The 27565-nt window shown below is 49.3% G+C and overlaps 2 protein-coding genes and 1 long non-coding RNA gene across 27 annotated transcripts in view; 2 read left to right on the top strand and 1 right to left on the bottom strand.

Moving 5' to 3' along the window:
* The window catches only part of RIPOR1 (RHO family interacting cell polarization regulator 1), a 34586-nt gene extending 28809 nt beyond the window's left edge, over positions 1-5777 (top strand). For 8 of the 9 annotated variants that reach the window (XM_065029090.1, XM_065029092.1, XM_065029086.1 and 5 more), the window contains 10 exons: positions 17-820; positions 1073-1212; positions 1583-1757; positions 1919-2054; positions 2225-2386; positions 2526-2684; positions 3032-3228; positions 3310-3393; positions 3692-3782; positions 4808-5777. In XM_065029090.1, coding sequence (XP_064885162.1) covers positions 17-820; positions 1073-1212; positions 1583-1757; positions 1919-2054; positions 2225-2386; positions 2526-2684; positions 3032-3228; positions 3310-3393; positions 3692-3782; positions 4808-4905 — 2046 coding nt within the window. In that variant the 3' untranslated portion in view covers positions 4906-5777. Of the gene's footprint in view, positions 1-16; positions 821-1072; positions 1213-1582; positions 1758-1918; positions 2055-2224; positions 2387-2525; positions 2685-3031; positions 3229-3309; positions 3394-3691; positions 3783-4006; positions 4071-4807 lie in introns of all 9 variants that reach the window. The other variant, XM_065029087.1, reaches the window with a different exon arrangement.
* LOC135575366 (uncharacterized) lies at positions 5605-14453 on the bottom strand. Its single transcript, XR_010465969.1, has 2 exons — positions 13896-14453; positions 5605-11115 (listed from the first exon to the last, which is right to left on the bottom strand). It is a non-coding gene; the product is annotated as an uncharacterized LOC135575366 (long non-coding RNA).
* The window catches only part of CTCF (CCCTC-binding factor), a 33686-nt gene continuing 19055 nt past the window's right edge, over positions 12935-27565 (top strand). For 2 of the 17 annotated variants that reach the window (XM_065029093.1, XM_065029102.1), the window contains exons 1-4: positions 14485-17071; positions 17495-17663; positions 21690-21802; positions 25101-25228. In XM_065029093.1, coding sequence (XP_064885165.1) covers positions 25175-25228 — 54 coding nt within the window. In that variant the 5' untranslated portion in view covers positions 14485-17071; positions 17495-17663; positions 21690-21802; positions 25101-25174. The other 15 variants (XM_065029094.1, XM_065029098.1, XM_065029099.1 and 12 more) reach the window with 15 other exon arrangements.

Raw genomic sequence — 27565 nt, 5'->3', positions numbered from 1 at the left:
TTTCCTCCCTCTCCAGAACATGCTGCGGCGCCAGGAGGAGCTGGAGAACGGCACAGCCTGGTCCATTTCCTCGGAGTCCTCGGATGACTCCTCCAGCCCCCAGCTGTCTGGCAGTGCCCGCCATGCCACACACAAGCCCATCGTGCAGCCTGAGGTGCAGGCGTCCGCCCCCGCCATCGAGATCTCCTTCTCCCAGCAGCCGGAGGAGGCTGGGGCTGGGCCTGGGGCTGGTGGCACCAGTGTTCCCCCAACTGGGAGCCAGCCGGAGGAGCCAGGCAGCCATAAGGAGACAGTGGCCAACGGGCATGTGCCCTACTCCCGGACTCTGAGCCACATCAGCGAGGCCAGTGTGGATGCCACAATGGAGACCAAGGCTGCGGAAAGCCCTTGGGAGCCCAGCCCAGTGGACACAGGGATGCAAGAGCAGGACACGGACTCCCTGCCTGGTGCCTCAGTGGCAGCTGTTGGAGCAGGACAGGACAGAGGGGCTGAGGCCAAGCCCCGTGCCGCTGTGGCGTGGGCCACCACCTATGAGACGGAAGCCAGCAGGGCTGAGCCGGTGCAGAACCAGCAGCCAGCGCAGGGTGGCTGTGGTACCGGGGTCCCCACAGTGCTGGCACAAGCTCCCGAGGAGGAGAGGCCTGTCCTGGCCCCGCCACTGCCTGCCGGCATCCCCGAAGTGCCGCGGGGGAAGGTGGTGGATTCGGGTCTGGAGGAGGCCATTGGCCTCCTGGGCTCAGCCCTAGAAGACTATCGGGGGCAGTTCCCAGAGCTGCAGCCCCTGGAACGGGAGCTCAAACGCCTGGAGGAGATGCTGCTGGTGAGGGGCTCTCACCAGTGCCTGGGGACAATGGGGACAGGACCATCACTGATAGTGGTGCCTGAGGACAATGGGGAAAGGAACATCCCTGATGGCAGTGCCTGGGGACAATGGGGAAAGGGCCATCCCTGATGGCAGTTCCTGGGATGATGGGGACAGGGCTATCCTTGCTGGCAGTGCCCGAGGACATGGGTGGTGGGGCTGTCTTGGCTGGCGAGCCAGGATCTGACCCTGCCATGCCTTCCTCCACAGCAGAAGCAAGGCGTCTTCCTCAGCAGGGCCTCCAGCATCAGCCTGACGGTGGAGCATGCGCTGGAGAGCTTCAGCTTCCTCAACACCTCTGACATGGAGGACTCAGAGGGCTCCGAGGAGGAGCCTCTCCAAGACGAGAGGTGCACAGTGGGGCTGGCAGGATGGGGCAAGGGGCAGGATGTGGCCCTGAGACAGTTGGGATGGGGGATGCCCAGCTCTCCCTGAGTGCCTGTGCACACCTAGATCAGCCCATCACAGCTCAGGGCAGGTCCAGCTCGAGAAGCAGCAGGATCTGGCCCTTCTGGTGGCACAATGCCACCCTGCATCTCTCCATGGGGGCTGGGCTGGGAGGCAGCTCCCATGCCCTGTGCCCGCAGGACCTGCTCCTTTGCCCAGCCTTGATGCTGTCATACTGTAGGTCCTACAGAAACTCGGACCCTGTGGGTGGGGAAGGGTCAGGTCCAGGTTTCCCACACTGACCTGCTGTCTTCATCTCTTCCTCACTTGCAGGAGGGCTGGCAGACCCCGGCGCGGCAGCAGGGTCCCTAGCGCTGGAGAGACAGGGGCAGATGACATGGGCCTGTGCAGCGGCTCTGAGGCCAGTACCGACCCCCTGAGCACCGGCAACGAGTTCCTGGATAAGGCCCTGGTGCTTCACCTCAACAACTGCAACCGCTTGCTGCTGGTGAGTGCGGGCTGAGTGTGGTGGCAGGAGATGTCCTGGGGAGGGAAGCCTTGGACTAGGCTGTGGGTGGCGCCTCAAGGGGTGTCTTGCTGCAGCATGGAGGCTGTGGCGTGGTTGCTGAGCTCTGTCCCTGAGGTCCCTGGTGTGACTGTGCCTTGCAGAAGCTTGGCACCTTCGGTCCCCTGCGGTGCCGGGAGATGTACGCCCTGGACAGGCTGCTGCGGGAAGCTCAGGTGCTGGAGATCGTGTGCCAGCTGACGGAAGAGCGAGCGGGAGCAGCCAGCTCTGCTGCTGATGGTAAGGACATGCAGCCGAGAGGACTGTCCATGGCACCCCAGGGGATGTGCGGGGCCTGGTCCCCACTTGTTTCCGTGGCTGGGCAGGGAATGGCCGTGCCAGACAGAGGGCAGGCATCACCTGCCCACTGCTGTGGCTGGTGGGAGGCTTAACAGTGTCTGTCCCCACAGTGGTGCAGTTCTCGACACGGAAGGAGGGTGTGCTGCCCCTTTGGGACCACTGCGTGGAGGCACCCAATGTCTACACCTGCCCCGTGGAGCGGTTCCTGCAGGTGCTCAGCACCCAGTACGCAGCGCACATCAGCGAGCGGCACCCTGGCCTGGCTGATACTGGTGAGCAAGTGTGCAGGGGTGTTTGGGGAGAGTTGCCAGCCCCACTCAGTGACCATGAGTGGGGATGTGTGGGTGCCAGGAGCCCCACAGAGGGGTGGCCATAGCTGCTGTGCACCCTGACTCCAGCCCTGTCCCACAGTGTGTGTGAAACTGGTGGAGGACGTGCTGAATCGGCGGCTGCCCCGGCGGCCTGGCAGCACCCAGGGCGAGCAGGTCACCATCTTCCAGTACTGGAGCCACTTTGAGTCACTTGGCGCCCTGGTCCTCGACACCTACATGATGGAGCTGGCAGAGGAAGGTGGGTGCCTTCACGAGACCCTGGCATGGGGTGCCAGAGCGTCACCTTAGGGTGCCACCAGTACCACCACAACCTGCCATGGGGTGAGCCACCCCTGGGGTGGGCCAGTAGGTGTGATCCAGTGCACAGCCCACTCCCACGCTGCCTTCCTGAGCACCCTGTCTCCTTGCTGTAGGTCCCCAGCATCTTGGTGTGGGTGCCCCAGCAGCTCCGTGCATTGGCACCCTGTGTGGGGACACCCCTGCTTGGTGTGGTGTGCCCAGGGATGGGTTCCCTGTGGTGGCAGGGGTGTGCGGGCAGTGCCACTGGGCTCCCTGCACCTCGGCTCAGCCGGTGGTTCCCCGCAGCGCTGCTGGCGCAGAACCTCAACTCAGACGACCAGGATGTGGTGTTGCGTGCCCTGAAGCGCGTGCCCGAGGGCCGCCTGAAGAAGGAGGGACTGAAGGCGCTGAGCCTGCTCCTTGTGGAAGGCAACAGTAAGGTGGTGAGCGCTGTGTCAGCCCAGCTCCGCAGCCTGGCAGAAAACCCCCGCTTCCGCCAACGGGTACGTGCTGGGCAAGCCAAGGACAAGGTAGGCTGGTGCTGCAGTCCCTGGGGCTGCTGACCCCTCCCGTGTCCCCCCCAGGCTCTCGTGTGCTACCTGGAGCAGCTGGAGGATGAGGAGGTGCAGACGCGCGTGGCAGGGTGTGCGGCGCTGGGCTGCCTGAAGGTGAGAGGGACGTGGGGAGGAGGTGGCAGGGCTGCATCTTCTAGAGGAAGAGGAATCACATGTAGTCAGCAAGTCCGGACACACCTGCACAGCCTTCTCCCAGGAGAGAGGAGGAGGGGGCCCCAAATGTGCCAGAGAACCCAGCAGGGACAGGGCAGGAAAGGAGATTGGAAGGGGACAGGATGAGGGACTTTCCTGCACCATAGGGCTGCAGTGCCCTGTGCTGCCTTCCCCTCTGGGCCGTGTCCCTGCTGCAGCCCTGCCAGCCACACTCACCCCCTTGTCCCTTCTCCTGCAGGCCAAGGAAAGCATCGAGCAGCTGGTTTACCTGTGCCAAACAGACAAGGAGCCTGTGCGCGAGGCAGCCAAGCAGAGCCTGATGCTGTGCGGTGAGTGTCTCACTGCTTCCCTCTGCTCCTTCCCCACCCACGGCATCCTGAGCGCTATCTCCTGTGGGAGTGGGGGTCCTGGGCTGGTCCCTGCCTACACTGTGCACTCTAGCTCATCGTGCCCCAAGATCTGCTGGGCAAGAGCAAGCTGGCAGCGGGCAGCAAGGGCCAAGCATCCTGTGGCCACAGAGCACTGAGCCTGGTTATTATTTGTTATTTGCTAGATGGCACAGAGAGAACCATCTGAGTGGGTTTCTAGGCCTCCAGATCGTGGCAGCTGCTGCACAGGTTGGGACACGTGAGCCGTCCTCGTCACCCTGTCCCTGCTCCTGCCGCTTTGCTCACGAATGTCTCCGTCTTAGAGCCTGTCAGCCATGTCACGTTTTGGAGTCTGTGTGTCTTGGTTGTTCATAGAGCCCATCCCCGTGGCACCCCGGCACATGTAGGCACCTTGTGTCCCATGTCCCAGCAGATTGTCCATGTCACCACCTCTTGCTGGGGATGGCTGCTGCGGGCAGATCTGTGTGGGAGGGTGCCGGGTGAAGATCTCAGAGCCAGCTTGTAGTGTGGATGTGTGCATCCCTGCGTGTGCCTCGGGGTTCTGGGGAAGCCCTTGGAATTCCCGTGCCAGTGCATGCAGATGTGCACAGCTGTTTGAGACACTGGAGCCAGCAAAGCCCCGAGTCTGGTCCCCTTTGCCCCGAGTTAGGCTCTCCACAAGCCAGCACTTTTGCACGCCAAACGTGGTGATCTTGCCCTGTGTGGGCACAGTAGGCAGCTGAAGAACAGGATTTGCAACATCTGAATCAGGAGCTCTGGGGGCTTTTTGAGCCGGATCCCAGTTGGGACCTGCCCAAGGGTGTGCTAAGGAGGACAACAGAGGTCTCCACTCTGTGGCTGTAGCACACCAGCTCAGCTCTGCTGGGTGTTAGCCAGGTTTCCCTGGAAAGGCTGGGGAAGGTGGCAGGGGATGAGCAGGGGACAGAACTGCAGCTTGGTTCACTGACCATGGCGTGTACTTGCAGGGGAAGATGGTAAATCAGCTCACCGACGGCTGGAGGAGGCCCTGGACAGCCTCCCGAGGATCTTTGCACCAGCCAGCATGGCCAGTACAGCTTTCTGAGACAACACGCAAACCCACCCGCCATCCATCGGGGGCAAAGGCACCGCTGGGCCACCTGGACTTGCATGGCCTGGGGCCAGCCAGGACCCGGCAGCTCCCGCACCGCAGTATTACCCCCGCCGGCAGCTCGCCGTGGCCGCACACTGCCTTACGGAGCACCGCTTCGCCGGCCCCTGGCCCCACGGGGTGCCACGTACGCACCCCTGGGCAGGGGGGCTCGCTGCACACCCCACCCTCTGATTGCTATTTAAAATACACAGGGAGCCCACCCTTCCTCGCCCCCCTTGTCCACTACAGCTGCTGGGACCGCAGCGGCAGGGAGATGTTGAGATTTCTCTGCCTCCTCTTGCCTTCCTCTTGCTGGAGGGCACGTGCCCTGTCCTGGAAGGACCTGCACTTTGGAAACCACCACGCTGTTTCTTTCCAGGAGTTGCGTGGGCTGTGGGGACTGCTGCCCTTTGCCACCTGGAGGCCTCCAGGACTTAAATAAAATGAAATATGAGATATTAATATATTCTGCTGGCGTTTCTTCTTTCCAGCTCCACGTGCTCCTGTCCCTCCCCGGCTGTGGCTGTAGGGAGTGTAGCGAGATGTGGCCCCAGCTCAGAGCCTTTCCTGGTCTGTTGGGAAGTGCTGTGGAGGGCAGGGGCAGGAGGAGCATCAGAGAGACAGACAGACGGATGGACAGAAGCTGCCACCTTTTTTTTTTTGTTGTTGCTGTTTTATTTTATTTTTTATTTACAGATTTTTGCAGAAAAACAAAAGCAAAAAATTCTTTTCTATAAGGTCTCTATAAATCTATATATAATGTAATTACAGAGAACAACTAATTTTGATTTTAAACCAGAAATAAAAACAAACCTTTAATGAGCGATGGTGTCACTGTGCGGGTGTTTCTTTGGCTTTTGCAAGAGCTTTGCAGGAGTTGCTGAGATGCGGGTGCCCAGCCCAGTGAGCCACCGAAACCAGGGCTGCCCCAGGAACAGCCCCACTTTCTACTGTCTCCTGTACCTGTGGTGGGAACACAGCATGGTGCCCAGCCCCAAATAAGGGTCCAGAAAGTTGGGGGATGAAGCTGAACTGTTTTTTTAATCTATCTCAATGATTTAGCACCTCTTGGTGCACATCTTGTCACCAAGCCACGACAAATCAAAGATTCACAGAATAGCTGAGGTGGGAATAGACCTTTGGAAATACTCATCCATTCCTTGCTGGTCAAAGCAGGGTCTACTAGAGCTCGGGTCCACATCTGGTTAGGTTTTGAGTATCTTCAAGGACAGAGATGCCAGAACTTCATGGGCCAGCCTGTGTCAGTGCTTGACTACCCTCAGAGAAAAAGCTTTTCTGAAGTCAAACTCAAACCCCTGTACTTCAGTTTTGGTTTGGTGCATTGGGCACCACTGAGGAGCATTCAACTCTGTCTTCTTTACCGCCCAGCCTTCATTTTTCCAAGTTAAACAGTCCCAGCTCTCTCAGTCTCTTCCTAAAGACAGCTGCTCCAATCCCTTAATCATCTTAATGGCCCTTACAGCCCTGGGAGGGGAGTGGGGAATAGGTTAGAGCCACAAAAGCAGAGACCCCCATGGCACTGCCCTGTGGCGCCACCGGCCGCTCGTGCTGAAGCTGGGGATTTATGGCCCCCAGGACAAGCAGGGTCTGTTCATCAGTGCTTCCTGGGGTTTCTGAGCAAGTCCCAGCACGTTACAGCCTCCTTTTTCCTCAATTTAGCAGAGCCTTTTGGGCTGGCTCTGGCAGAATGCCACTACCACAGCCAGCCTGCAGCACTGTGCTCGTGACATCGTGGTGCACGGCTTGTCCCCATGGGACACGCCGCAGCGTAACCACTTTGGGATGTGGTTTTATCTGCAGACGGGATTGTGGGAAGGGGGCAACCAGTGGACGCTTTGCTGCATCGCTGCAAGCTTAGCCTTCTTCTACCTGCTGTGAGGGCTGGACAAGCCCCAGGAGGGAAGAGCAGTGTTTCTCCCGAAGCACTGCATCGCACTGTCAGCTGTAGGCAGCAAGAGATGTGGGTCCCAGCTGGCACATACAACTGTGGACAAGAGCATCCGAGAGGTGGAAAGTGGCCCAGACATCTTATACATTTGTTTTGGATTCTTCTTCCTCTGAATAACTCCTGGAAATAAAAAAGAGCCCAGTGATCCAGTGGCCAGAGCCACAAATTCAATACACTCACCTACGTGGGTATCCTCCCCATGAGATCAGAGCAGGAAAGCAGCCTTCTGTCAAGGCAGGCAGGACAAAATGACTCTGCTCCTGGAACAGCAAGGCATAATCTCATTATTTCTGTGGCTTTAAGAACATCTGGGGAAAAACCTCCAAACAGATTAATTTAGAAATCTGTTGCCCAGCCCCTTTCTCTGAATAGGTCCGTGCCAGCACCACCAAAGACCTCTGCCCATGGACACTGCCAGGTCACCTGGAATTGCAGGATTGCTATTTTGACTGGAATAAACTCAAAAAAACCCAAAAATCTTGGTTTTTTTGTACAGCATTCAAAACATTCACTGCAGTTTGAATCCTGCTTGTTTGTTGTTTTTTTTTAATTTGAGATCTGGGGCGGAGCAGGACAACAATCACAACAGGCAGCTGTTTGAAAGGACGCAGGGGACTCAGCTCTTCCCTCTGGGACTTGACGTCTCCCCCAGTCCTTGCGCAGGAACTGCACCACTTCGTGGGCTGAACTCCCCAGGAGCCGCTCTCACAGCACACACGGACAGGCGCAGCACCGCAGAGCGCATTTTGTGGCGGCATGTTTGCTGTTTCAAAGGAGACAGTGTGCCAGCACCACGTTTGTCAGCCAAATCACTGTCAGTGCTTCAAACATCTCCCTCTCGTAGCGACGTGCTTGTGCTCAGCAGCTACTTGCTTTTCTTGTAGAAGCTGCAGCCCGTGGGAGGGTGTCTTTGTCACGGTTACATTACCCATGTGCTCCGGCTTGGGAAAGATGTTCCTTTTCCCCATCTACTGATTTTTTTAATTAAAGGGTGGCATATGGATTCTGGAGTGCTTTGCTGTGTTGGTTTTTAACTGCTGGTCTCAGAGTAGCATCCTGCGGAACCCCTGTAGACCATCAGCACAAAATAAGTGATCAGCCAACCTCACCTCCTCTTGCACAGCACCAGGGCTGGGGCAGCTGCCCAGGTTGTGACATCAAGAGTACCCACCAGCCAGAATGACCCCAAGCAGACACTGTCACTTTGAAAAGCCTCAAGCTCTGATCAGCCTTCATGTAAGAAATGACTTAAATCTTTATGCCAACTCATTTTTAGGAGGTTGTACTTTGGGAATTTCCAGTTTAAGCAGCCTCAAAAGTTGGACCTCTCACCGTATCTCAGGCTTGTATGAAATAATGTTTCTAAGGCATTCACTATGGTACTTTGAAATTATTTGAGCAGCTAAGTAGGCTGCATTGAACCACAGCAAAGCAACAACCTCCTCATGATCACTGACGTGTTCTTCACAGGGCTGTCAGGCACATATGTACGGGCTTGTTCTCCAAGGACCACTCTTAGGGTGACAGCTAGGGCCTCATTTCATACAGAGACCAAAGCGCACTCCGGGCAGACTCCAAAACTTAATTGAATGCTGGCTCTCCAGTTCCACTACTGTCTTCCTTAATGCTGAGGGAGGAGAGGGATGGTGACTCTTGAGGGCTTGTACAGCATGAGGGGGATGGAAGCATGGAGCTACAACCAGCAGGGAACGAGAGGGATGAGTTCACCTGGGGTCTCGGCAAGGTGGTCAGGAGCTCCTCAGCTTCAGTTCACACCGTTCTGCTCCTGGGCAAGGTGTCTCTGGGAAAGGGAAAGGCCTTGCTCAGGCAGCTGTTCTAGAAGGAGCATCTGCCTCTGGATGTCTAATTTGGACAGGCTTGGAGGCCGATTTTCAGGAGCACCCACAATCAGGACTGAAGTTGGGGGCTTGAATCCTCTGCAGATCAGCTCAAAAGCAGCTCCAAGTAAGAAACCCAAGATCGACAGGTCATACCCCCAGCACATGTTGCTGAATAGGTGGTCTGGGACACTTCTGGCAGAAGAAGTCCAGGAATAGGTATTTGCTAGAACAACTTCTGTTTCCTAAGCAGAGACATTTCTACAACAAAAGCCAAACGATCATTTGTCATAGCATGGCTACAAACAAAAGCAGGGGGATCATCAGCACTCGTTCACTCCCAGCCCCAGGTGAATGTTTAAAGGAGCATAAGAAGCTATTTTACACATAGTTCATGCTCCTCTCCATTTTGATTCGTGTCTGAACTAAGTTTTGAGCTTAAAGCAGGATTTATGGCTAGACACAAAAGATACACCATTCTCCCTAAAATTATAGCATGAGATGTGATGGGTTGACAGCTTAGAATAAATGTAAATGACTTTTTAAAAATTCACAGTACAGAATCTCGTTTCCCCAGAAATGTTCTTAGCAGATTATCCACGCCATACTGACTTAATATCCTCTTGCAACAACCTGCCTCATGGACAAAGGGAAGGCAATCGATGTGGGGTTTCTTCTTTCATTTTAGCAAAGCATTTAATAGTCCAACAGGAGTTGGACTCGAAGATCCTCAGGAGTTCCTGCCAACTCAGGATCTTTTGTTCCTGTGATTTAGATTTCTCATGCAATGAAGACCCTGGAGGTCACAGTTGGAGGCTACACCCTGTCACCTTGTAATTAATTGTCACTTTTTGCCATTGCTTTGTAACTAATTATTTTCTCCTTCAGCCGAGGTTGAAGAAACAAAGCTGCATCCTCGTGACTCAACACAGCTCGTCCCCTCTGGCCGCTCAGTAAGTGACAGTTCACCCACTGTAATGAATTAATGCACTCAGCTTGGTGTCTTAATCCTCAGAAGGGAACTTGGTCTCAGTTGTGCACAGCCCGGAAGGGAGTATCGGCACTCCCAGCGCTGCTGTCGGCACTGCCGCTGGTGCTCTGCTTCTTCTCAACGATGAGGAGAGCTGAGGCAGGAGAAACCTGTGAAGCAGGGTCAGGTGCTGATGTCCTCACTCACCACCACCTCCTCAGCACGCAGCAGCCGGGCAGACCCTTCTTTCCGCCACACAGATCAACAGGACACCGACATTATTCGGACTAGGATTTAAGGGCACAATTTACACGCTAATATCTGCTACACTTGCCTGATGGTTCTGTCACTTGCTAAGCAGGTTGGGGTAAAGCTGAAGCTCTTGAACAGCTTTTGCTCTGCCCCGGTAGGGACATCTAAATAGGGAAAAAGTTGGGGCAAGATTTTTAGTATCAGTTTCAACTGTGGCAGCTTTGTAACTCTTTAGTCCTTCCAGCATTAGTTTGTGTTGGGCTTCCTTCACATTTAGTCTTTTCTCTGAATTCCTGGCCTTACTATCATCCAGGGATTGATAAGCGAGCAAAGGGAGGCAGAAATGCAGCTTCCCTCCAATGTATCTTATCTTTGTACTATCAATATTTTAAACCATTACTCCGGCTCCATTTTATGTGTTTTTATGGTAAGACAATACAAAAAGGATGCAGCATGAGCTCACAGAAGTTTCCCCTCCTCTCAGCTTGCCTGTCAATCAGCTACAACTCTGCAACAACGCTACTGGAGATGAGAAAGTATGTTAAAGCTAGAAGATTCAGCAACACAGGAAACTGCAGCAAATGAAAGACTCATGAGTGTCTGTGCTTTCACATATACCTTTATGCATCTCACTGTGGATGCCATGGCTGCTTCCACCTTTTGGGGGTGTAGGGAGAAAGTTGTGGACAGAAAACGCTGTGGTGCCTGACTCCTGATGGGCAGGACCCAACCTTGTTAACTTCTCTAGGTGCTCTCTACTTAACACCTGGCACCACATTTGCCATTCCTGCAGCGCTGAAGCTAAAGCGAGCAGTACATCCCATTCGATTATGAGCTTGGGAAGTCCAAGGTCCTTTAAAACATCAGTCAAATACTGTCTAATTCCAGTAACTTTAGGGAGCAATTAAATAGTCTGGACATCCATAAATCCACGGGTCCGGATGGGATGCATCCGCGGGTGCTGAGGGAGCTGGCTGAAGTCATTGCTGGACCGCTCTCCATCATCTTTGCCAAGTCTTGGGAAATGGGGGAGGTGCCCGAGGATTGGAGGAAAGCAAACGTTACTCCAGTCTTCAAAAAGGGCAAGAAGGAGGACCCGGGTAATTATAGACCGGTCAGCCTCACCTCTGTCCCTGGGAAAGTAATGGAACAGCTTATCCTTGGTGCCATCTCAAGGCATATCAAGGATAAGAGGGTTATTAGGGGCAGTCAGCATGGCTTTACCAAGGGTAAGTCGTGCTTGACCAACCTCATAGCCTTTTATGAGAATGTAACAAGGTGGATGGATGATGGCAGAGCGGTGGATGTGGTCTACCTTGACTTCAGTAAAGCCTTTGACACAGTCTCCCACAGCATCCTCACAGCTAAGTTGAGGAGGTGTGGTCTAGACAATAGACTAGTGAGGTGGGTTGCAAACTGGCTTAAGGAGAGAAGCCAGAGAGTGGTAGTCAATGGCGCGGAGTCTAGTTGGAGGCCAGTATCTAGTGGAGTGCCTCAGGGGCCAATATTATTCAATATATTCATTAACGATTTAGATGAGGGAATAGAGTGTACTGTCAGCAAGTTTGCTGATGACACTAAGCTGGGAGGTGTGGCTGACACGCCAGAAGGCTGTGCTGCCATCCAGCGGGACCTGGACAGGCTGGAGAGTTGGGCGGGGAATAACCTAATGAAATTTAACAAGGGAAAGTGTAGAGTCCTGCATCTGGGCAGGAACAACCCCAGGTTCCAGTATAGGTTGGGAAATTACATATTAGAGAGCAGTGTAGGGGAAAGGGACCTGGGGATCCTGGTGGACAACAGGATGACCATGAGCCAGCACTGTGCCCTTGTGGCCAGGAAGGCCAATGGCATCCTGGGGTGTATTAGAAGGGGGGTGGTTAGTAGATCGAGAGAGGTTCTCCTTCCCCTCTACTCCGCCCTGGTGAGACCACACCTGGAATATTGTGTCCAGTTCTGGGCCCCTCAGTTCCAGAAGGACAGGGAACTGCTGGAGAGAGTCCAGCGTAGGGCAACGAAGATGATTAAGGGAGTGGAGCATCTCCTGTGTGAGGAAAGGCTGAGGGAGCTGGGGCTCTTTAGTTTGGAGAAGAGGAGACTAAGGGGGGACCTCATTAATGTTTATAAATATATAAAGGGTGAGTGCCATGAGGATGGAGCCAGGCTCTTCTCGGTGACAAACAATGATAGGACAAGGGGTAATGGGATCAAACTGGAACACAAGAGGTTCCACTTAAATTTGAGAAAAAACTTCTCAGTAAGGGTGACAGACACTGGAACAGGCTGCCCAGGGGGGTTGTGGAGTCTCCTTCTCTGGAGACATTCAAAACCCGCCTGGACATGTTCCTGTGCGACCTCACCGAGGCGTTCCTGCTCCAGCAGGGGGATTGGACTAGATGATCTTTTGAGGTCCCTTCCAATCCCAAACATACTGTGATACTGTGATACTGTAACTTGTTCGGTGTTTATAAAACCACCCTAGAACTTTCCTAGAGATTAATTCACAACAGTATTGCTGACTCTGCTTCCAGCTCGAGAAGCGATCTGGTCTTTCCACTGGCTAACCCGTCCTCAGCACATTTCCACGTGGGCTTTCCCTGTGGCCTTCTCCTCCTCCTCCTCAGGAGCTGTTTCCTCTGAAGCTGAGGCACAGCCTCCTGCTCTGGCGGGCCTGAAAGTTCCACTTAGGTGAAGGAGGGAGTTTCATCTCAGGTGAAGGAGGGAGTTTCATCTTAGGTGAAGCTTAGGAGCGGGCGCGCAGACCACAGGTGTATGAGGGGGCACGAGGCCCGCAGAGCGCGCGGCTGGGGCACCGGGCCCTGCTGAGGCCCCGAGGCGGCAACCCCGCGGGACTCCCAAGGCACACGTGGCCCCAGCCCGGATGTCCCCCGGGCGGTGCCGCCGCCGGACCGCCCCTCAGCGGGCCCCGCCCTCCCGGGGCCGGGCGCGCTCCCCGAGGGCCGCGGGAAGGGGCCTGCCCGGCCGCGGTACCGGCCCCGCCTCACCCCGCCGGCCACGCCCCCAGTGCTGCGTGACGCACGGACGCGACGCACGCACGAGCGCGCGCACCGGCCGACGCCGCGGCCCAGCGTTTGAAGTTGGCGCGCGATTCGCGCCCTTGCCCCGCCCGCCGCTCCCAGCCTGCCCCGCGCGGCCGCTTCCCCGCGCGCCCGGCCGTCCCTCCCCCCCAGCCCTCCCCGCTCCGGCCGCGGCCGCGGCAGCCGCGCTGGCGCACGCGCATTCCGCCCGCCCGCCGCCATTTTGTGTCCGAAGCGACTGTGGAGCGATTAAACCGCGAGCTGGTGCTGGGCGCTAGCGGCGGCCGCGGCGGGGCGGGCGGGGCGCGGCGGCTCCGCGGGGCCCGTGGGCGGCGCGGGGCGGCGGCGGGGCCCGGCGGCCGGAGCGAGCTCGGCGGGGTGCGGGCACAGGTAAGCGGCGGCGGGGGGTTTGCAGTCGCTTTCTCCGGCCTCTAGGTGTCACGATGGGGCTCCGGTTCGGCTGGGGCCCCGCAGCGGCCGCCGCCGGGGAAGCAGGGGGCTTTGTCTCCCTCTATCGTCCCCAGCGCGGCCGGCGCCTGGCCTGCCACCGCCGCCATTCCCCACAGCGCGGCGCTGGGCTGCGGGCCCGCCCGGGCCTCCCTTCCCAGCGTCCCCGCCCGGGCCGCCGCCGACCGGCTGGCCCTGACTCCATTTTCTTTTCCTTTGTCTCCTCCGCCGCGCCACCGGGGCTGATTACCGCCCCCTCCTCCCCGCCACGCGAGCGGCCGGCACCCCCCCCTTCCCTTCCCTTCCCCTCCCGTCCCTTCCTCCTCCCCTCCCCCGCCCTCCCCGCCCCGCCGGGCCCGCTGCGCTCCCCACCCGCCGCTTCCCCCACCCCGCCGCCCCCTCCGCCCTCCCGCCGTCTCCGCGCGAACCTCAGCGGGGCTCGGCCCGGCGCCCTCCACCCGCGGCTTCCCTCGCCGTCCGCTCGGCTCCCGCCCGCGGGGCGGCGGCGGCGGCTGCGTGTCCCGCTCCTGCCGGCCGCCGCCTCGCTGCGCTGGCGTGTGCTGCGGAGTGAGAGGCGCTGCGAGGCGCAGAGCGGGACTCGAGCTCCCTCTGCAAGGCAGGCTGAGCAGCGCCATGCAGCACCGGGACGCGGGCACGGCTGGGGGGCGCCCGCTCTCGCCGCGCTGCCCGGCCGCCACCCCCCCCCGCACCCCCCGCCTCGCTCAGCGCGGCCGCTCGCGGGCGGCGGGGACCGCGGGCGTCCCCCCGCACCTCCCCTCTCCCCAGCCCTTCCCCTCCGCCGGGGCCGCCACCGACCCGGCGACAAGTTGTGTCACTTGTTTCGACTCGGCCTGGGCTGCGGGCCCGCCGGGGCTCGGTGCGGGGCGGCCGCTCTCCGCAGCCCGGCGCTTGCTCGGGGATGGGCCTCAAAGCTCATCCCAAACCGCGGGTTTATTCCCTCTCTTGCCTGGGTTTGTTCGGCGGGAGTGAGGGGCGGGGGGGGGGAAGCACAAAACCCGATTCTTTCTGTGGTGCAGAGGAGGAAATCGCACATGCTCCGTGTCCAAACAGTTTGCGTTTTGTTCTCTACATCAACTTGAAATTTCTCCGGTAAATGTGTTTGTGCGGTGTCTGATTTGGCCTTGCCTTAGTTTCGTGAAACGCCTTCGTTACAGGGGTTTTGGCACGTTGTATGCATCCTTTTCTGGTCCGTGTAATCCTCAGGACTTGCCTACTGGTGAGAACAAGCTCGCTTTCCTGTTTGTGACTTCCTTTTTTTTTCCCCAGTCTTTTCCCCCTTAAATAAATGCGTGGCTGTGCCTCACGTCTTGCCAGATACTGAATCCTGGTAATAAACTCCAGAGGTGTTACTAGAAGTATCTGAAATGCTGTTTACCACTTCCATTATGTGCATTTTTTGTTTCAGTGCAGGAAGTATGTAAACATTTTCTCAAGTTCTCCAGTTTATTCTGCTTGTGCAGAGCCTGTTGAATTTGCAGGAGTCTGTTGGGTATGAGAAATAGCTCCATATTGTATTCAAGCTATAGTTGTTACTTAAACTGTACCTAGCATTTTGCTTTACTAGGGAAGACATCATTAGGACTGAAGAAAGGAGTAATTTGAGCATAAAGGCAAAGCAGTGCTTCATTTTCTTTCTTTTTAGGTTGATAGATTTCTTTTTCTGAACTTCAGTTTTGCTTTTTTGGATATATAGGGCTAGCTCAATTTGAATGTCCCCTGTACTTGTAGTATACGTGAAAGGTATTGGGATGCACAGAATGGCTTAATAAACACTCTTCATGGGATATTTTTGAGGGTTAATGTCTAGCAAAAGGTGCAAAATTTTAGTTCCTATAGCTTCAAGTGACCCTGCAGCTGAAATAATACAGCAGGTGTTGTCCAGTTTGGACAGAGCTGGAGGAGCTGTCGCTACAGCGTTAAGGTTGCTGGCAGCTTGTGTCTGCAGCGTTACTGAGGGAAGGAGCTATTTCAAGAACTGCTTTTCGCATTAGCAGGCTGTATCTGGAATATGAACTGTAGCTAATTTGTGTGGATCGTTACCAGCTCTTGTGACTGCAGGTTGATGCCTGCCTGAGACCATTGCTGTTGTCTTGAAAATACCAGAAGCTGACCCACATTATTATTGTGTGTATTCAGCATTTACCCAAAAAATAGAATAATATGTGATTACTAACTTAAGAATTTCTGTATAGAACCTATTCCAGTACTTAATTTCTTCTCTTCCCCTTAGTACTTCATGTCCAAGAACTGCTTTTCTAAGGGAGGTTTTTAGAAGTCAGTTGTTGAGCACGATGAGGCTCGTCTGCTCTTTGAGAAGAGCCAGCCTCTTCCTTGCCCTTATCCCTCCTACTTTGGCAGATGCCTCATCACTTGTAACAGCGAGCACTGTTGAGCTCTGACCTCTTGAGAGCTCTTCCTGCTCTGTCTAAACAGCTTTCTCGTATGCCAGCTATTTCAGATGGATTATCTGCGTAAAAACTCCCTGATTTACTAATTCTGGCAACTCTTGCTTCTCTTACCTCTTCTTTACCAGAGCGGGAATGCTTGAGCATTAGGATCACAAATATTCCTTCTTTCTGTGCTTGTACGTGCTCTAGAAATACCTGTAACAAGGAACAGCCACGGCTGCTACCTGTACACGTGAAGGCACACACTGACTGAACTTCTGGTGTTCAGCTTTCACAGTGGAGCTGAGAGAAACCAAAGCCTTAACTGGGTCGCTGTTTTGTTTGTGTTAACTTACTGAACTGCACTGATTTGTTTGCTTAACTTTAAACCACTGTTCATCCATTTGGCTCTAGTTCAGATGCCCAGTTCAGTCTCTGTTGTACAAAACCTTGAAATGTCAATACAATATCAAGCTCTACTGCTCTGCAGTGCTACGTGGTCTTAGAGACAAGCACAGATTCAGGAAATTTCCTTTTTCGTTGTTCAAAGGGTACATAAAAGTGGTTCACAACATGGCTTTACTTTTTTACATTTTTTGCTGAAACTTAGGAAGAATCTTTGTCCTATACTGACTGTAACTTAATACTTTTATTTATTTTTACTGCAGGATATTTGAATTTAATTTAAAACGCTCTGTTCTGCTTCTGTCCTGCTTCTTTCCAATAATCCATCATGCTTTGGGAGTTAAATGAGATATGCTTATTCTAGGCATATTTTAATATGACAACTAAATAGTAGCTGCTTGGCTGAGTGATCTTGGTGTTTTCTGATAAACAAAAATAACCTTGAAGAGTAGAATAAATGTCAGGTGGATAGGAAGATTTATTTTTCAGGTCATGTGAACATTCAGGTAACTGTACCCTAAACAATTCAATTTTGGCATCTAATATAAATTAAACTTAAGGCGAAGTTCCCCTCATTTAGTATTACAAAGACTTGAAAACTATGAAGTCTTAATGTTTTTTCAATATGGTTCTTAACAGGTGAAATACAGAAGTAGTAGAGACAGCTCTCGAGAACTGTGCAGTTAACGTTATTTAGAGGAGATCTGGGATAGAATGAAGAATTCCTGAAGAATTGTTCTTTAACTGCCCCTACAGATGAAGTTGAGAGTCATAGATTTTACAGTTGCAAGGTAAAGGTTTGTTTTTAGAGATCCTTCAGTTCCAGCCTTCCCATGCTTTACTGTCAGCTACCTGAGGATTTTGGTTTGCTGTATGGAGCTCATATGGAGAGGCAAGGCCAGGTATGTTGAAAAGCATTTACAAGCAGTGCAGCGACCAGGTAACTCGGGGGAAGCTGCTGTACTGATAGCAGGGCAGCAAGCTGTGCTGCAGGGTATTTTCTGTGCACCCTCTAGGTCAGGTGATATGCCCAGATACATATTTTGTCAGTCAGCTATTGGCATCATCTTATTTTTCTGTCATAGCAACAAACTTGTGAAGTTTCTAGAGCTTCATGGGTTTCACTGAAAAGCTTCACTCAAATGTAAAGACACTGTGAACTAAGTTCAGCTTACACTGAAAATCTTATTTTACCTCTCTTCTTTTTTCCCCAGAATCTGAATCCAGCTTTTCAGTGAAACAGTTTCTGTTGACATCATTGTACTTGCCAAATTCTAACAAAACAGAAGCCAAATCACAGATTGTTTGGAGCATGAAATATACCTTTGTCTGTATTAATGTGCATCATGATTAGAAGCTTGTATGTGTCTCATACATCAGCAGGTAAAGTAGCTGTCTGTAGAGGAGAAAGTAACTTGGTCCAATTGTAGAAATATTACTTGCCTTAACTGGAATGTCAAAGTAATCCTTACCCCCTCTTTCAGATGTTTAGAATTAAGTTGCTATTCTGAAAGCTTCTGAAATGTCTCTATTTTTTTAAGGCAAAAAGGTAAAAAAAAAAAAAAACACAAGACAAAACATAAACAAAAAAATACCCCAAAAAATCCACCACCAAAGTACACTGGGGAGGTGAGTGAGGCGTCTGCTTTGACCAATGTATTTTTTTCCACTTCTAACACTGGACTATCCCTAGCTGTACTATTGGAAGGACTATTGTGTAGTTGATGCACTTTGGAACACTAGGGAAATTCCAGGAGGTTGGAAAGGTGCTGGTGTGTTAAAAGGAGATGGAGTGGATGACTGGCAGTTCATGATGTGCTGCGCAGAGCTACCTGAGCCACCTGAGGTATTTGGTCGGCACTGCATGATGTTAATACGTATATAGTTTACATATACTACCAGCTCTCCTATTTGTTCTTAGTACAGGTTTCAGTTAACAAGGAGAGGAAAAAAAAGTATGTAATTAATCCTAGTAAATAAAGCTTGAATGAAATAATAGCTCATTAAATGTATTATTTGACTTTGTTAAAGGTATCTGTATATATTGAGGGCCTTACAGAATATAAAAATTAATACTGAATACCAGTAAGTGCCATTCAGTTCAGGATACCTCAGGAGTAGTCTGGGTGTGTACAAGACTGAACGGTTTCCATGGATGTTCAGCAAAAACTGGTAATTGCTTGTCACAGTTTGTTTTCATTACTGATTTTCTTGGTGCACAATGTCTGTTGATCTAAGTCTTTGCATGATAAAACTGTGGTTCATGGAAAGGCAAATAGCACTGAGGCAGCCACCGTGATTGCTAGGTGAAGTAGATCCAGTCAGATTCGTGTGCTAAGGCTGCTGTATGCGAAGCTGTACACCTGGGAACAAGGTGATTCAGCTGAATGTAAATCAAGGCATGTGGTCTCCTAGAAAGCACTGGCTGAGCTGCATTTTGGAGTCAGAGTGGGTAAACAGCTTAAACATGAGTTTCCAAGGTGATGCTGTGACAAAGAAGCTAATGTAGTTTTCAAATGCATTAATGGAGTGAGTAGAGATACATTCTTGCCCATGTGGGGTGGGCTGAAGTCATTACCAAAATATTGTGTATTGTTCTGGCATCAGCACTTAGGAAGAAATAAAAGCGCCAAACAAAATTACTGTCTGCAAGGGAGATTAATCTCCAGTTTGATGGAGAGCTAAGAAGTAATGCCATGCAGTGAAGTGTTCAGAGTTTACTGTGCAGCTGCTCGACAAAACTGAGAGGTGACTTGATTAGTCCACAGGCATCTCTCTGGCAAGGTAGTACTGGGTATTAGTGAGCTTTTATTAATCTTGCAGACAAACACAATGAGAATTTGTAGCCAGATAAGTTTAAATTTAAAGAAAGTTTTTCACAGTGAAGGTGATTAACCGTTGGTTTATGATATGAAGAGCAGTTGTGTATTTCTTAATGTCTTTGAATCAAGATTGTGGAAAAAAGTCAAAATTCAGCCAGCTACAAGGTGCTGAACTTTTGTTTTGTGTATGTAGAGAACTGTAATTCATAAGAAATAAGACTCAGTGATCAAATGAGAAGTGATCATGTGAAAGGAAAAAGATGGGGAGAAGCTCCTCTTTCACCACCTTCCGTCTTTTTGAGCAGAGATAGATTTAGGACTTTTCCTTAGAAATCCAGAACATGATCAAGGCAGTAAAATCTTCTGAACAGGAGAAAGTAAGCAGGAATTGATATATGTTGGAGGTGTGGAGGCGTATCAAAATAGAGCCCCATATATTTACTCAAAAAAAAAAAGTCCTTATCTGTGGCTACAGTATTAGTGAGCTGTTTGTAGGATAAATGTTACTCCCTTGCTGCTGGCTCATGTTCAGCTTGCTATCTCCCAAGTAGCTGTAGGACCTTGTCAGCAGCGCTGCTGTCCTGCCAGTCAGTCCCAGCGCTCAGTGAGGGTGAAGCAAGGTGACTTTTATGGAATACACTTCAGAAAATACAGTTTAGTAAAAGTGTTATTTATTTTATGTGTTACAAAAATATTTATTTAATTGTATTTTATTTACTGCATTTATATGAACCCAGTGAAATTATTTTACATGCAGTGATCGTTTTAAAGTGGATACTGAGTAAAATACTGAATTAATCAGGAATGAAACTAGAGAGATTGAAGCTGCAGAAGAAGGAGCAAACAACGCTTAGTAATTACGTGCTATGATAATGCATTATGTGTGGAGACTTGACACAAGTGTTTTGACACTTTCCAAGCTCTCCAGAAAGTTAGTGAGTAGCCTGATGGTGGACTAAGCATCTCTAGGTAGAGATTGCTAAAAGCTTTAAGTACTTTTCATGTATTGCATATGTTAAAAAGGTGGGAAGTGGGGAAATGTAAGCTTGAGAACAATCCCAGCTGCAGAGCTAACTTGCATATAATCCACGTGCTCCTCTGGATGGTGATTTCAACAGAAGCACCTGATGCTTGAGTTTGGCAACTCTGGTTTCTCCTGGCTGTAAGATGGCAAATAGGGCAGCTCTGCTCTTGCCACTTGTGCTCGTTGCAGAAATCCGGTCTGTGTCCAGTCTGATTACTGTTCTGTGGTTCCTAGAATTCACACAAGGCCAACTTTTAGGTAGATGCAGTGAGTTTCGTGGTGATCCTGTACCTTGTAGAAGGAAGAAGTGGGGGAAATCCACCACAACTGATGGAAAACCTCTTTTGGTAAGAGAGCCTGGAGACAGTGTAGGTTCAGAAGGGGATCAGTGGCTCCAAAGGCTCAGATCCCTGATCCTGTGGCTGGGTGTTGGGATGAGGGTGGTAAACCACAGACGTGACTGACTGCTCTCCCTGCACAATGTTTCCCATTTGAGCTTTTGGAGGCAGACTGCTGGACTAGATGGACACTGATCTGTCTTTGCAGGGTATTATTTTAATGTTAGCATTAGAAAAAGGGTTTTCTTTCCCCCCCCCCAACCTATTGATAAAAGCTATATGAGTGAATTTACAGCTTTTGCTATGTTGGGAGTAACTCCAAAGCATTTAGGGAAGTGGAAGCCATGGTTTCCCTGGAAAACTGAGTTGGCTTGTGTTGGGACTAGTGACCCTATTGCCTTCCACTCGTGTTCTGGCTATTGCATTGCCAGGTAATGACTTGGTCAGCTGAATTTGCTTCCTCTGTGTGTCCATCCATTCCCTTCCATCCCCACTCCCCCACCCCCCAAAAAAAAAAGTGGGGGCAACTAATATAAGTGGACGTGGAAAAACTGCAGCTCTGGGTTTGATTTAAGCCTTTGTGGAATCATACCTCAAAATATTTTTGGGTAAGTAGAGGCTTTCTGAAAAGTTGAGACCACAAATACTAATGGCAGCATTTAGATATCTGTAGTCTTTTGAAATAGAGTGGTAACCTTTGCTATATGTTTAGAATCACTGTCAAGGGAATTGAATTCTCCTGTCTTTTAATGATGAAATTAACATGGTTGCTCTAGACTGGCTCCTGGAAGAGCTTTTGGCTACAGTGGAACCAGTAGTGATTTTTGGCCAATTATTTCACCTTGTGTAGTTTCTGTGCCTCCTTTTATTTGATTTGTGAAACTGTTTCCTTGAAACCACCTATAACATCCAGAGATTTAAAATGAAAACTGGAAATGCTACTGAATTAAAAGTGACCCCCTGGTTTGGGTTGTACATACTTGACATAAATGTAACAATACTACATTTTAAAACATGAGCTTTTTCTTATGTGCTGTTTACAGTGGAGGTGCAATATGAACTTTAGTTTTGCTTTCCCCCTATGTACTGTGAGAGAACCCATTAGAGGTACTTGTGGAGTGTTCAGATAACAGGTTGGAAAAAAATCAAATTTTTAAAGACTGATAGTTTCAGTCAAAGTTTATCAGGTCATTAAAACCTTTTTTCTTTTCTTTTCTTTTTGGAGGATGGAAGAAGTTAGTGTTTTCCAGCATTCCTGCTGAGTATATAACTTACTGCCATTTCTGATCTTTGAAGAGAGATTTATCGCTTCCTGTGGCAATACTGAATGCTCAAAAGGTACTCATTGATTACTTAATCCTTGCCTACCTTCCATATTAATGCATTCCTCTCCTTCCTGCTCAGGAATGACCACTGTTGACTCCTACCTACTCTGAGCTACTAGAGCATTATATGAGCCCAGAGCAGTTTACACTTGCCTCCTGTAGTGTGTGGAAATAGTTTTGTCCTGTTGAAGCAGCTGCATCCTCTCCCTGTTCTACCAGCCTTTTGACCTACATGAAGAGTAATTTGGCAGCTTCCATGACAGTATGATGGAGGAAACTATCAAATAGTCAGATGTCTGACTTACCTGACATGACATCTGTGATGTTTTTGCAGACATCTGCTTTGAGTGGCTTATGCAAACAAATCCTTAGGGATGTTTTCTCCAGCTCCACCAGATTCAAAGAAGGGAGATAGCGTTGAATGTCTTGCTCTGTTATCAGTCTGGCTCTCCCTGCTTCAGATGTACTTGATCCAGTGCAGTTGTTGGTCAGTATGGTGTTTTAATATTTATTTATGTCCCAGAGCTGCATTTTCAAACAGACTGTCCACATGCTGGCAGCCAGGGAGCCTCTTCAGCTACCTCCTGGCACTCAAGATATAGCTTCTTGTTAAGATTCTAGAGAAAAGAGCACACTAGTTTCTTTAAAACCAGATTTTTCTTTTTCATTCATTTGCATTTACTCATTGTCCTGGGTTTTCTCCTGCAAATTAAAAAGAAAAATACATTAGGTCCTTTGCCAGCACTGCTTCCAGCTTGTCTGTAGGAAGTTCATATAGGAGCCTTGTCCAGTGTTGATCTTTGTACAGCCCTTCTTTTACTTCACTGGTTCAATCCTGGGGTAAGTGCAGTGCTGGCTTTCAAGTTAGATGATGATGTTTAGAGTTCTTTTTAGCAAATGTTTTAAATAGCTGTAAGATTGGAGTTTCCACATCATCTCTGAGCAACCTGCTGCAATGTTTGACCACTCTCGTTATTGCAGCTTGCCTGTTGCATCTTGTCCTTTCACTGTGTACCTCTGATAGTGTGGTTTCATCTTCTCTTTACCCTCCTGTTAGGTAGGTGAAGGCAGCAGCAAGGTCTTCCCTTGGCCTTCTCACAGCTAGCGGTGTCAGACTGCTGTTGCAGGTCTTGTCCTTTAGAGCCACGTCATCGTTTTCGCAGTCCTCTAATGGGCTCTTTCCACTGTATGTCAGCATACTAAGCTCAAAAATGGACATGTGGAGCACTTAAACTTTCAGCTTATCCCTGTTTTCCTTCAAGCTTATAAAATCTTTCCCATATGTCAAAGATCTGATTGGAATGTAAATTTATGCAAGGTATTTTATGCCAGAAAATATGCTGGTTACTGTAACAGAAGTAGGCTGTCTTGCAGGAAAGGAGGACAGGAGTGGCTTTTCTTCTCCCTGGGACATTACCATGGAGTGGATCAGGACAACTGTGCCTTGCAATTTTGAAATATGCAGTGTTGGGAAGCTTTGCTCCTGATGTTGTACATGGGCAAGCTGATGTTCCTTAAGCAGTGTCTGAGCTGCTTACTTGAAGACTCCAGTGACTTGTTTACTTATGGAGAGTCTGTATAGACCTTGTGAAAAGAGAACAGCGATGGTTGTGCTTTGTATTAACGTACCATCGGTTGTAATCCACACATATCCCTGTATCCCTGAATTTGTGTTGTCTATAGTGTGGAAAAGAAATACAATTATTATTGGTTTGTTTCTTTTTTGCCCTACTAGGAGACTGGGTGCAATATTTATTCAAAACGGATCCTTCCACTCATTAAGTCATTTGCCAAGCAGAAGATTTGGTTTTGAAAATTGAAAGAAAACTATTTCTTGATGCAAAATTTCAGGAAAACTCAAGTTAGTATTAAAAAGTAGCAGTAGATAAAAAGATGCTTTCATTCCTTTAGGTGTGCTCCATTGAAGAGTCCTGGTGTGTTTTGTCAGGTGAAGAAACTTCTGAGATAATACAGTTCCAGGCAGGAGGTGTTTGTTGTGCATCAGGTGTCTTCTGAATTTTGAAGTCCTTCACTCTTAAGGCTTTTCTGTATTAATCTGCCAGTCTTTAAGAAATAGCAGTCTTCTCCTGGATTACAAGTCAGGAATAAAAACTTAGCTACTACCTGTAACTATTTTACGTGCCAACCACCGCTGTGCGCAAGCTCTCACCAGCACAGAACCTGGCAAGGATGCAGCTTGTGTCAGCAGTCTTCGTGTGCCCTTAGCACCCCACGTATCCTCTGAGCATCCCCTTCGCTGGTCGGCAAATGCGTGTAACGCAGATGATTTTTACAGAGCAAGCATTAAATAAAAGGAGGTCGATTCCAAATGCTTTTTAGAAAAGCTTACTATCCCTGAACATCCAGAGCTCCAACAAACTTCTTATCAGTAGTGCTCTGTGAAGCTGATAAACAATTAAAAATAGACTTGCCAAGTCAAAAATGAAGCCAGAACCCAGACTTGAGTGCCTTGTACTAAATAAATGACAAAAGAACTGGTGTTGGGGGGGAAAAGTACTTAAATTCAAAGGGTGTAGAGCTAATGTGAAATTCAATACTCCTTGGCCTACATCACTGAGTGCGGCAATATGTGCCTCGCTTTAGAATTACTCCAGTGGAGTTGCTCACTCTTCCCAGGGTTTCTAGGGTATATGCACACTGAGGACTGAACAGGATTACAGATGAGAAATAGTGTGCTGTCGTGAATATTTTAATTCTGTAAATGTGGATATTTTAAGCCCTTAATTGATTAGGGTAACACTTTGCAACCCTTCAATAAGCTGAGGTTGTTCCTTATCACAATAATAAGGTTAGAAGCCTGTTAGAGCTGATTTTGTTACTTTATTGATAGTTACTACATCAACAGTATGTAACAGGTTATATTTGCTCTAGTTTACATCCCTTTAACAATAAAAACTGCTTTTGTGTTGTGATTTGGTATTCCAAAGCACAGCAGGAAAAGGACATCTGAAGTAGGCATAACCAGATCTAAAATGTCACATTGCACCCTTAATTTGACATGAGACATACAGAGTTTTAGATTGTAGGAACCATAAATACTAAAAAGTTTGAGAACAGACAGAGAGAGGAGTTTGTAAAATGAGTTAATTCTTCCTGGTGAAAAGCATTAAAGCTGATTAAAATATTCTTTTGGTACTGTTTATGATTTAAGTGAAGGGATCCTCAAGCAGTTATCAATGATGTTCTTAGACGTGTAGGACTACGCATTTTCCATTAAACAAGCATGAAACATTCAAACAGTGCTTTTTTTTTTCTCCCCCCCCCTTCTCTTCCCTTTCTCTTTTATGTAGTTTCACTAGTACGACTCATCTGTTCTGTTCCAGTGTGTGTTCTGACATCAAGAGCTGCATGAAGAGTAGCCATCATGAAGAGAACAAATCAGTCCAGGCAGAAGTGCAGAAGCGTCAAGAACATAAATGTAAATTAAGGGGTTTTAAAGTGTGGTATGTGTTCCGTGCTGAGGCAGTAGTTTCCTGAACACTTAAAAGTTACCCTGTGCTGGAAGAAACCCTCTTGCCATGCTTTTCTTTTGGCTGGCCTGAGTGTTTGGGCACACCAGAGGCCTGGTCTGGATGGAAATAAGTATCTTTTTGGCTGGGTGACTCGTGGCCTGGATTAGTTTCCTGACCAGTTAGCTGCAGTCTTAGAAATGCTTGTGCTGTCGTGAGGAATAGTTTGGGTGATGTGGGTGGGAACAAGCAGGCAGTTTAAAGGCAGGGATGGCTTCTCTGGCAGAGTTAGTGTGTCTGGAAATGAGGCTTTACTTCTGGTGGAAAGGTTTCTTTTCCTCCAAGGTCAAGTACCTTTGTGGGATTTTTCTTTTTGCTTCTTCTGCTTTAACAGTTGATTGTAATGGCACTTCTAGGGCTTGATGTATGAGAATATTTGGAACATGAGTCCAGGTGAATTAGATACATGTATAAAATGGGTTAAACTGCTTAAAACTTTAGCATGAAGACCTGTCTAGGGCTCACCTGGGTTTGATTCTGTTTACATTTGTTCTAGGCATTTATTAATTCAGATGAACTCTTCTGCAATCTGTGATTTAGGCTGCAGGAGTTTGTCTTGTCCATCACCCTTCTCCCATGGGTGTTTTCAAAACTCTCCTGGAATTTCCTGTCCCTGCTGCAACAACAGTAAGCTACACCTCTACATTTGGTAGCCTGACATTAAGTTAACTACCGCTGACTTTCAGTTTTCCTTATATGCAGAAGGGTGTAATTTGTGAGCTGACTAATAGTTACTGCTTGGGCAGCTGTTGTTCATGGGGTAGGACCCATGTTACCATCCCAGGGATGAGCATTTCCTGCTCCTCTGATTTGAAGCCTGAATTCCCTTCTCCAGGCAAAATATCACTAATTAATGAGTACCCATGCAAAGATAAAAGGGTAGTTGCTCCCAAAGGTTTATTCTTGGATACTTGTTCATCTAGATGAAGCCTTAGAAGAAAACAAAATCCAAATACTTGTACCTTATTATGAAGTCACCAGAATGCCAGGAAACTTGTTGCACTGGTCTCTTTTCAGGTGTGGTACTGTCTGGTGTTGCTGTTTTGGTATCATGCAGCCCTGCATGAGATGGCCAAAGAATCCTGATCTGGTCAGCCTGATTTTGAAGAAACAACTTTTTTTTTGCTCTTAGCAGTTTGTTAATAGCCTAAATAAAAGCCTGAATTAATGTGGGAGGAGGGGGGTGGGGGAATGTCCACAAATACTTGTTGATAAAACTATTAGCCTTTTCCAGTACCTGCAATATTAGACTTTTTGTCATAATGGATTTTACAGGCTGTTCTTAGCAGCATGAGTTTTCTGTTGTTCGTTATATTTCATTCAAGTATTCTAGTGGTCTTTTGTGAGCTCCTTCATCACTGTTCTATTATGAGGAACTGTAAAAAGGAGGGACTGATTAGTTTTATGACCCAGCATCAGGTGAAAATGAATTCCTCTGTGAATGCTACTTTCAAAGTGTGACTCTTTCTCTATCTTACACCTGATAAAATTGTGTGTTTGTCCTTCTGAAATGAGCTGTTGGGTTAGAAAAATAGAATACCTTTCTTAATATATATGAAAAAAAGGGAAACATTAAAAACCAGGTTGATACAGAAACGTTTAATTTGCATTTCCTCGCTTTCACTAGAGAATTCTCTGGGTCACTGTAGAACTAATGTCATCTGGTGAGACTGCACTAGCAGTTGTTGGAAGAAATAGGAAAAATTTAAAACTAAAATAAAAGGAATGTTAGGAATGGAAGGAGAAATTAAGGAAGAATGGAACAAAGTTTAAGAACAAGAATATTTACTAAAATTGACCCTAGTACCTTCTCAATAGAACTTTAGTTCTCCAAATCTAAAGGGAAAAGAAGGAGAAAAATCTTACTTCCAGAAATAAAGCTGCAAGGCTTCCACCAGACTGCTTTGTTCATTAAGGCTTACCACGTCAAGCTAAAAGTCAGTTCTAGCCCAAGTGACCTGAAGGAGTTTGGGATTTTTTGTCAGTAACTGCAGTGGTCTCTATTATTATGGTTGTTGTTTCTCTTCACAATGCAAGTTTCAAGCAGTTGATGCTTTCCCCTCCATTGTAGGCTGCAGCTTATTATGGCAGAATTAGCTTTATTAGTGCTGGGGAACCATGATTCTGGGGCCTTTTGCTGCTGTCAGGTGCAAGGATTAAGAGGGAGCTTGTTCTGCAAACAGCTGAGGAAGGATACGGAATTGAGTTTCCTTCTCTCTTGCTGGGAGACCCTGTATATATCTGCT

This window comes from Columba livia, chromosome 13, assembly GCF_036013475.1.
Source record: "Columba livia isolate bColLiv1 breed racing homer chromosome 13, bColLiv1.pat.W.v2, whole genome shotgun sequence".
NCBI lineage: Eukaryota > Metazoa > Chordata > Aves > Columbiformes > Columbidae > Columba > Columba livia.
Note: the sequence above shows the minus strand (reverse complement) of the source record. Positions and strands in the feature narration are given on the sequence as shown.